At 38.5% G+C, this 10083-nt stretch overlaps 2 protein-coding genes across 4 annotated transcripts; one reads left to right on the top strand and one right to left on the bottom strand.

Annotated features, from left to right (window-relative positions):
• Nucleotides 1–116: 116 nt before the first annotated feature.
• On the top strand, nt 117–5382 carry LOC147791553 (uncharacterized). Of its 2 annotated transcripts, none has more exons than XM_023684061.2 (5): nt 117–340; nt 477–604; nt 1535–3729; nt 3831–4014; nt 4678–5382. In XM_023684061.2, the coding sequence occupies exons 3-5, from the start codon at nt 1843–1845 to the stop codon at nt 5295–5297; spliced, it is 2691 nt and encodes an 896-aa protein (XP_023539829.1). In that variant the 5' UTR covers nt 117–340; nt 477–604; nt 1535–1842; the 3' UTR covers nt 5298–5382. The 2 variants fall into 2 exon arrangements, with proteins under 2 accessions (XP_023539829.1, XP_023539830.1); XM_023684062.2 differs by adding an exon at nt 1144–1240 and having other exon boundaries at nt 117–604.
• Nucleotides 5383–5601: 219 nt separating this feature from the next.
• On the bottom strand, nt 5602–7332 carry LOC111800396 (protein SODIUM POTASSIUM ROOT DEFECTIVE 2). Of its 2 annotated transcripts, XM_087126432.1 has the most exons (4): nt 6574–7332; nt 6354–6429; nt 5939–6198; nt 5602–5878 (listed from the first exon to the last, which is right to left on the bottom strand). In XM_087126432.1, the coding sequence occupies exons 1-3, from the start codon at nt 7231–7233 to the stop codon at nt 5960–5962; spliced, it is 975 nt and encodes a 324-aa protein (XP_086982558.1). In that variant the 5' UTR covers nt 7234–7332; the 3' UTR covers nt 5602–5878; nt 5939–5959. The 2 variants fall into 2 exon arrangements, with proteins under 2 accessions (XP_086982558.1, XP_023539840.1); XM_023684072.2 differs by having other exon boundaries at nt 5859–6198; nt 6574–7331.
• Nucleotides 7333–10083: the final 2751 nt, after the last annotated feature.

The following is a 10083-nucleotide window of genomic DNA, read 5'->3' as shown; positions in this document are numbered from 1 at the left end:
ATAAAAAATAAAAAAAGGTAAACATTTTAAAAATAAATAAATACACAAAAGTCAAGATGTTTGATGCTACCAAAGTTTTAAATATAAAGAATTGTTCTAAACTATTTTATTACCAAATCTACCCTGTCTGTCATTTTACAAAATTACCCTCCAAATTTCTCTCTCTTTCCTGCCACTTGCCCGCTCGTCTTTCTCAATCTTTTGCCAATTTGAATGTTCAAGTCCCTTTCCTTTTTTTTCTTCTTCTCTCTCTCCTTTTTCTCTCTCTCATTGATTCCACCGCCGCTCTCCGCCGTCTCGATCCACCGGTGTGGAATTTCTTGTTTCCGATTTGGCTACGGTTAGGTTCTGTTTCCCTGTCCTATGCACATTCCAGATTGGCTGTTTTCTCTCGAATCCCACGATCTGTAGATTTCCGAAGTTTACTGAATTTTGAATCTGAGACTGAGAATGTCCTTCACTTGCTGTTTGTTTAGAAATTGCTTTTAATGCGTTGAATGGAGAAGCTTCGACTTGCTTCAGTCAAATAGGTAGAGGCTCACGGGAATCACTCGTCCAAGCTCGGGTTGAACAGTTGTTACGAAGGGGCGACTTATTCGAGAAGGTTTCTTTCTTTATTTTTCTTGTTTCTTTGGGGTGTTTTCTGTTTGGCTGTTGAGGAAATTTCGGGAAAGGAAAAGAGTACAGAGACGGACTTGTTTGTTTGTATGTTTGTTTGTTTGTTATTGTACTTATGTTGGATGTACTGAGGTAAATCGTTGATCGAGTTTTTTTGTTATATAATGATTCTTCTTGCGTTGTGCTACAATTTTCTCGGCTGGAACGTGTGGTTTTTCCTTTGTTTTGCTGCATAATGCTAATGAAACTGAGAAAGTTGCGATCCCATTAGCCTGCTTTTTGGTTGATTTGATAATTTGATTTGAAAAGCCAAGGATTTGATTTTTGGCTGGCTCCTTTTTCTTTTAGCAAGAGGAGAAAATGAGTAATTAGAAAGAATTTTGTTTCTACATATTTAATTTTTTTACTGATGTCCGTTGCAGTTTGTCTGCAATATGAAGCTTCAAAGGTTATGTTATTGCCTGGGTTTGAATGTACCTTTGATAAAGCAAGTTTTCAAGAACTTGCTTTTTGACTTTTTTTCAGGGATTTCTTTATAAAATCATTTCTTTCTGTAATGATTTTTCTGGCATAATTGAGGCGCGTGAAAACAAGTAGCTCGGAGAAGTGATCGCCACCCCAAGTACTTTGCCAAGTTCACCTTTAAATTGAATTTCATTTTTACTTTTTGTGAACTCTTCATGCTTTGTTCTTCTTTTTGAAATATTTCCTGTAAATTTAAAAAGAATATTTTTTGCTATGTTTTGAAACATTGGATTCTGTGAGTAGCAATACTAGATTCCCTGATAAATCTTCTCTAATTCTATTTTTCAAACTTTGGGTTTTTTTTATTGTCTTCTTTTTCAAATTTCTTTGATCCTTCACCCCTTTTTGCTCTTGCTGCATTCCAACTGAAGATCCTTACTAAATTTTCCAGGAAAGAGCCAGGTCTTCAAATCTCACCAGAAGCAGATTGCATGCCTGCATTACATGTTGGATGAGCTATGTGATATGGTTTATACCACTTTCTTCATCAAATTGAGTTACGAGATCTTTTCTTATCTTATGTAAATGTCATCATCTCTTCTGTTGATTCTCCCTCTTTTTTGGTTACTCTGTAGTATAAAAATAGAAACAGTATTGATGGTTTGGTAAAATGAATTCAGAAATCATAGTTCACACTTAAGTTGAATTAGGAGTCCTTTAGGCAAGGTTTGGAAACTTGGTAATATTTTGGCAGAAGAAATGTCTAGAGAAACTGAATCCAGAAGGAGGTCGCCTAGTCCCGTTGCCAAATTGATGGGTCTGGATGGGATGCCAGTGCCGCATCGGCAGTCATATTGTAAACAACAGAAGAAGACAGAAGGAAACTATTTGCAGAGGACGATATCACCTGAAAAATCTCAAAGGCGTGTTACATCTGACGATAATAAGCTGTATGCACGAAGTTCAAGGCATCAGCAAAAAATTAAGGATGTGTTTGAGATACAGGAAACTTCAATGAAGGGAAGCAGCAGTTTCTCAGTACCGAGAACTGATAATCTGAAGCCTGCCCGAGCAGATATGGAATTTATTCATAAGAAGTTCATGGATGCTAAACGTCTTGCAACTGATGAGAAGCTACAGGGTTCCAAGGAATTTCATGATGCATTTGAAGTGCTGGATTCAAACAAGAAACTTCTACTGAAATATCTCCAGCAGCCAGACTCTCTGTTCATGAAGCATCTGCTTGACATTAATGATGTTCTTCCCCACTCTAATTGTTCTCATGCGGTAGCTATGAAATCATCAGATGATGAGAATGATGGGTGCTATAACTATGGTAGGCAGTCAGTGAGGAGAAATCCACGAAAGAAGCGCACAAAACCTTGCAAACATTTTAGTGGTCATATGAGCTCCTTTGATGGTAATTATGTTGCCAAAAATTCTGTGCGGAGTACAAGAATTAAATTAGAAGATGATGAAAGATTGGCTGTCTTCCCAAAAAGAATTGTTGTCTTGAAGCCAAAACTTGGAGAGGCACAGAATTCTGCCAGCATTGTTATACCGTCCTCACATGTTTTTCAGTCTGGTTGTAGGAAGCCATCAGACTCTGAAAGGACAGAGAACAGGGGGGTGGAAACCTTGAGAACTCATGATCATGATGTAGGGCTAAGTCACGAGGTTAGATATTCTAAAGAAATTTCCAAGAAGAAAACTAGGCAAGTGAGAGAGAATTTTGATTCTAATTCCATGAGTTCATCTCTTGGAATAACAAGACAGGATAGGTATGGAAGTCCTTTCATTGGGAATGATTTAGATGCTGAAAAATGCAATTCCAGTTACAAGTTTGACTTAAATGGTCAATGCCGGTCTTCATCATTTCGTTATAAAAAGTCATCGCTGAGTGCAGAGGCTAAGAAGAGATTGTCAGAAAGGTGGAAAACAACCTGTGACTACCATAACATGGGTACCGTTAGTAGGAGTCGCACACTGGCTGAGATGCTTGCCATGCCTGAGAAAGAAACAATTCCTGCGTATATGGAACCAAGGCATGGTGGAGGATCCAGTGGTAAACTTTTGAATGATCAACGCACTGAACCTTTTGGCATAAGCAGTAGGGATGGCTGGAAGGACATCTGCGTAGAAAAGTTGTATAGGTCTAGATCTCTTCCCGCTTCATCATCTGCCTTTGAGATTTTTAAAACAAATTCTGATTCTCTGAGCATGGATCAACTTGTGATACCAAATGAGGCCCTCAAGTGGCAAAGAAAGGAGGCAATTAGGGAGAGTTCGTGCCAAAGGGAACGTATATCCCGCAGAAGCTCCAGATCTAGGAGAAAGAAATCTCACAGTTCTACCTGTTCATTTGGGGAATGTAATAGCCCTGTACTGGAGATTTGCACTAGTCAGAATCAAGACAGTGATTGTAATGACAATGATCCAGCCGAAAGAAATCTTCAGGTTGTTGAAGAATCAACATTTCTTCCTGTGAAAGACCCGACTCAAGTTCTTGAAAATTGGATGGATTTGAGAGTGAAATCCGATGAAGTGATTGTATTGTCTAATGATGAACTTCAACCTGAATTGTCTGTTCATTCAGTGGTAGAAGATAATTCTTGCTTTGGTGACCAAGATTCTTTTATATCTAAGGTTTGCCTTCAAATATTCTCACTGTACATTTCAAGATATTTTGACCATGAAAATCTCGCACTCAACAATTTTTCCCAGCTAAAACATTTTTTCATATCCAGGAATTGTCGCCTGAGGCTTCTGAGGATACTTCGTGCCATCTGAAATCTGTTCCTGGATTAGAATCTCCCGTAAGCTCTAAGGAGGCTGATCAGCCAAGTCCAGTTTCAGTTCTGGAACCTCCTTTTACGGATGATCTACCTCCTGGTTCTGATTGCTTTGAGAGTCTCAGTGCTGACCTCCATGGTAATTACATAAAATTATGTTCTCCTTTTGGCATTTATTGAATTGATTTGGCAGATGAAATCAACCTAACTTTGAAGTAATTGAAATTTGCTGCCTGTTATTCAAGAATGATTTTATTCAAAACATGAACATATTGAACTGTGCTTCAAATTTGTCCATGGTATTGCTGTTAAACTTACTGAAGGTCAATTGTGTGGTAGTCATCTGTAACTGTTTAAGATGTTGGACCAAATCATTATCTTTATAGGTAGTGGAATAGTTTGCTTTTCGTTTTAGTTCTCCAAATTTAGCTGGACTTTAAAAGGATGGAAAGGAAAGAATAAAACTATTGAATGGAGTGATCAAGTCTTCATTCAACAGAGACAAGACAGAGATGGATATGATATGATATGATAAGTGAGGAGTATAAAGCCGCCATATTTTATATATTCCTGGATTTCATTCTGCTTTCAATCGTAGACTCAACATATCTGAATAATATATTCAGATATCAAGCCTTGGCTGCACATCTGAATCCTACGTTCTGAAATGCCTAAGATCTCACTCAAGTGTTCTGAAAATGAGTACTAGCCAGGCCTTTGGAGATTTTAGAATCTCTGGTTTGGCTATCTTTGGTTTTCTTAAGCTGGAAAAGTTTTAATTCATTCTCTCTCATGAATACAGGGCTTCGAATGCAACTCAAGTTACTCAAGTTAGAGACAGAAGCTTTTACTGAATCTGAAGAAACCCAGCACATCTCGGGTGACGAAGATGGAGGGGAAGAATCCATTGGGTTTCCAGAGGAGAAATATGCATGTAAAACTGAAGATAGCTGGGAGCTTTCATTTCTAGCCGATGTCTTACAGAACTCAGCTTTCAAAGATACCAATCCCGACATGCTTATTGCAACGTGGCATTCTCTTGAATGCCCCGTAGATCCTTCTACATTTGAGGAGCTTGAGAAGAAGTACATGAATTGGTCTTCTCAACCAAGGTCAGAAAGAAAGCTACTTTTTGACCGTATAAATTTAGGAATTTTGGATATTTACCAAAAATTCACCGACCCTTATCCATGGGTAAGGCCCCCAACAATTCAAGTCGAGAATAATGAAGGGCTCTACAATACTTTGTGTAAATTTTTAGCTAAGCAAGAGAAGAAAGTAGATGAAGACATTGTAGAGAAAGTGGTGGGAAGGACAACTCAATGGTTAGTGTTGGGGCATGATGTTGATGTAGTAGGCAAGGAAATTGAGAGATTATTGGTAGACGAACTCATAGACGAGGTAGTTGACATGTGTTCATAGATCGTGTAGCTTTCATATAATTTCTCTGTTGAAATAAGATACCAAAGCCTTAAAACGGAATGCAAATACCCGTTTCATGATTAAATGCTGCATCTTTTAGACTTAGAAGGATGCATAAAACCATGTCTATGTTAAATCCTAGCTAAGTTCAACATTTTTTTATAGTTTAGATAAGTTTAGAGTTAAAATTTTCAACTTTTGAGCTTATATGGCATCTTACTTTAAGGATCATATGACAATGTGATTTTAGCAGTAATTGCTAAACATTACCGTTAGTCTATGACCCTTACCAAGAGCCATTCAATGAAAGGTTTAAACAACAGCTTCCCATAACATTATACTGGGGAATATATTTTTTTTTGGAGAAGACCAACCTCATCAGATAATGAAGGCTTTGGGAATAGAAAAGGCATGCCTGTATTGGATTTACACCAAGGCCATGGGGAATCGAATTCCCTTTCTTTAAGAATAACTTAGTGGTCTCTTTCCCAATAGTTTTGATTATGAGATGCCACTCTTTTCCTTATTGAAAGCTCAAAACTTCAAAAGTAACAAGGGAAAGAGAGAATTAGAACTTGAAACTTCTCAACAGCATGCTCTAGAATCCCAACCTTTTTTGGTAGATGTACAGTAAACTCAACTTTTTCAAACAATAGATAGGATTAACCAAGCTGGTTTTCTGGCATTTCTGTGGTGGCTGATGTTGAAGCCACCGTTAACGCGGTGGATGGTGGTGGCTGTGGTGGCGTAGTCAGTGGGGGCGGTGGTGGTGTTGGCTGTTGAGAAGTCCAAAACTTAGCGTGCTTTAGCTTTGATACACTTGCCAAAACTCCCACTGGCGTTACATCTCCTTCTATTGTCACTTTCTTGGCTGCAGAGTCTATGTTGAAGGATGTAACTCCTGCTTGCAGAATTAGAAGTGAAATCGGTCTCATACTTAGTCGATCGGGTCAAGCGTAAAAACATCAAATCTTAGAGAAGAGCGTATTCTTAAAGAATACAAATTTGAAAAGAATGGATAGATTAAGCGTATTCTTTAGGGAAGTTTTAGCATACCTTCCATTTTTGAAAGATGTTTCCTGACTTTCCCTTCACAGCCTTTACAGTGCAGTGACACCATCAAGACCACAACCTGCGACCAAAACCAAAACCAAACATCTCTGTTTAAGAAAAAGACAGCCATTAACTTCTAGAATGTTAAAACCAGTTACATTGTTTCATGCTTTTCTTTTTCCTGTCATATTACTTCTTTATAAAGGTTAGCAATGTGGCAAACCTGTTTGGTAGGAGTTGGTTTGGGCTGCTGAGACAATGTTTCTTGAGTTGTTGAAGTAGACCCATCTTGGTTTACGTCAGTTTTGAGTTCTTGGTAATCATCAGCTGGGACGATATCGTAAACAGGGTCGGTCTCCGGTAACCTGTCGAAGAATTCTGATTGTGAATCACTTCCAAGTAGGTATCTGGAGGAGCCAGCTGGTGGTGGAGCAGGAGGAGCGATCAGATCGTTCAGCTTAGCAAAGCTCCTTGTAACAATATCAGTTGGAATGAAGGAGCTCTTTTTCAAAGTATCAGTAGATGGAAGAGTATGACAATCTTCTTTCTCTTCATTTTCTTGTTTCACTGATGGGATTTTGTTCTTGGTTCTTCTGTTACCTTTTGAAGAGGTTTTCTTGCTCTTTGTGAGTTGATGGTGAGGTTGGGGACTGAAAGGCGGTCGAGTAAAATCACGAGGAGGCGTTAAGAGACTGTTGGGGGCAGTGCTGTTTCTTCTTCCATCACAGATGATGGGATTGTGGCGGTCGAGAGCACGACCACCGAGCTGAATAGCGGGCGAGGAGGGGAAGGAGGAGGATGACGAGGAGGCTTCCTCAATTTCCATGCTTGAGCATATGGCTGTTGAAGCTTGGGATGCACAGAATATATCTGTGCCTTCCATCTTTTGACAATGATTTATGTGTGTATGTGAGGGAGAGAGAAATGGTTTGGCTGGAAGAATCTGAACCTATAGGAGAAGAGAGAGATGAGTGAGAGCTTTTACATATAGGCGTTTGTTCTTTTCTAGTTTTCAGCTATTCTTTTTAGAGAGAGAGAAATAGAGAGAAGCGGTTCAAGTTCACTACTAGCAGATATTGTCCTTTTCGAGCCTTCCATTTCAGACTTTCCCTCCAGACTTTAAAAATGTGTTTACTAGAGATAAGTTTCTACACTCTTATAAAGAATGTTTCGTTGTCCTCCCCAATCAATGTGGAATCTCACAATCCACTTCCCTTTGGGGCCCAGTGTTCTCGCTGACACTTGTTCTCTCTTCAATCGATGTGGGACCCCCCAATTTACACCCCTTCGAGGTCCAGCGTCCTTGCTGGCACATCGCCTCGTGTTCACCCCTTTCGGGATTCAGCCTCCTCGCTGACACATCATCCTGTGTCTAGTTCTGATCCCATTTGTAATAGTTCAAGCCAACTGCTAGTAGATATTGTCTTCTCTGGGTTTTTCCTTTCGGGTTTATCCCAAGGTTTTTAAAATGCGTCTTCTAGGAGAGGTTTCCATACGTTTATAAAAAATGTTTCGTTCTCCTTCCTAATCTCAACCGATGTTTAGAGAGAGATTAATTATTGTTTCCAGTTTTTATCTCTTTTGTCCGAGATTCAATACGGTAATAAGCAGATACTGAGCCAAAGAAATTATGGAGTCAGAGCCTTCCAGTTGAAAAGAAACGCAGGGAAAATTATAAGTGGGAACTATAGTGTTTTCTTTTATCAGCCTGACCCTGCAGAATTTATTTGATACATCCAACAAAATCATGTCTTACAATGAAACCTTCTGATGAAATTTACAGAAAATTCAATCCATGTGTTGTCTGTGGAGTGAAAGCAACCCAACAAGTATCAGACTATATGACAATAGTAACTTGTCTCCTTGCAATTCATAGTCTGATTCACCTCCGTTCAACATCATACAAACAATTCGATCATCGATCGTGATGGCAACTGTAACGACTCAAGCCTACTACTAGTAGATATTGTCATCTTTAGGTTTTTCCTTTTGGGCTTTCCACACCCTTATAAAGAATATTTCGTTCTCCACTTCAATCGATGTGGGATCTCACTATACAATTGCTAATGTTGCTACCGTCCTTGTTTTGATGATTTCAAAGAGTCCATTTTCGGGTATTACTTTGATCGTACTAATTAGAAGATTATCAATCAAACTCGAAGCACCCAAACAGCTAAAAAGGGAAGGTGGGAAAGAGAGGGAATAATATATATATATTTTTTTCCCTTGTGATGGAAAGTATTAACCTCAAAGCTACTTTTTTGCTTCTTTGTTTCTAATATGAAGCCCTGGAGTTCCCTTTCTGTGGCTCATGGGTATCAGATGCTGATAGTATTGGCTTTCATTTGTTCTTCATTTTATTCCTTTTTTTTCACATAATGGCAACCCATATCTATCAATTTAATGTGTTTCTTCACCATTTCTTTCAATGCCAACCTATCCTTGGTCCACTTTGTTCTCTTACCATTCCTTTTTTGTGTTAAAACCCAACCATTAATAAGTTTTGTTTATGCAAATTGTCGTCTGGGTATTTTTTTTTTATTTTAGTTCAACGGCATATGACATCTGGTCTCTTGGTCCAAAATATATGTCTTAACTCGTTAAACTATAATTAGATTGGTCGATTATGTGAGTTCTTACTTAAAACTCGACTTCTTAATACATTCTATTATGCCCTTGGATTGACTTTCAAGATGTAATGGTACATAAAAAAGAAAGTTAGCTGCATAAATGTCTCAATTTTCTACCTTAGTGTTTCATGCTCGTTTGAATTTTAACATAGCATAATGGAGAGAAAGCCAAATCCACAAAAGTAGCCTAAACTTTCTTATAGAGAGATGGTAGAATCAAGAATGATGTTATCTCAAATTTGACACTCTTTAAAATATTTGTTTCATTTTCTACACTTTTTTTTTTTTTTTTTTTTTTTTGTGGGGAATGGAATCTGTTCTCTCTTTTTGTATAGAATTGGATTCTTGTACATGAAAACAAAGGTTTTAGGATGCTTTGGGTATCAGATCCCAAGGCGTCCAATCATCAAAAGCTGCGTGTTCAATTACCCATTACTCTTTTGAAGGAAAAAAGAAAGGCACAGGAGATATCATTTTGCTATTGGTCCAAATATTTGTACCAAAAAGTTAATTCTCTCTCAAGCTTACCCAAGCTTTTCGTGCATTACCGTTTCCCTCACGATTTTAAAATGTGTCCGCTAAGTATTGATTTTTACACTCTTGTAAGAAATACCCTTGTAAGAAATGTTTTGTTTCCCTCTCCAACTGATGTGAGATCTCGCAATCCACTCACCTTGTGGACCAATGTTCAACTGCTCGATGTTTGGCTCTGATACCATTTGTAACTGCTCAAGCCCCACCGCTAGTAGAAATTGTCCTCTTTGGCCTGTCACATATCGTCGTCAGCCTCACACTCCAACCGATGTAAGATCTCACAATCCACCCATTGGGGACCAATGTTCCACCACCCGATGCTTGGCTCTAATACCAATTGTAATAGTCCAAGTCCACCGCTAGTAGGGAGAGGTTTCCACACCCTTATAAGGAATGTTTCGTTCCCCTCTCCAAATGATGTGGAATCTCACAAAAACTAACATAGCAAATGTTCGAGAAAACATTCGTGAAAGTAAAACTAATCTATACCGTGGAATTATCTTAAATTTGAACCTCTGATGCCATATTTGTCGAGACTAATATAATAAGTACTAGAAAACAATACATCA

Source organism: Cucurbita pepo, chromosome 8, assembly GCF_057944985.1.
Source record: "Cucurbita pepo subsp. pepo isolate OVF chromosome 8, ASM5794498v1, whole genome shotgun sequence".
NCBI lineage: Eukaryota > Viridiplantae > Streptophyta > Magnoliopsida > Cucurbitales > Cucurbitaceae > Cucurbita > Cucurbita pepo.
Note: the sequence above shows the minus strand (reverse complement) of the source record. Positions and strands in the feature narration are given on the sequence as shown.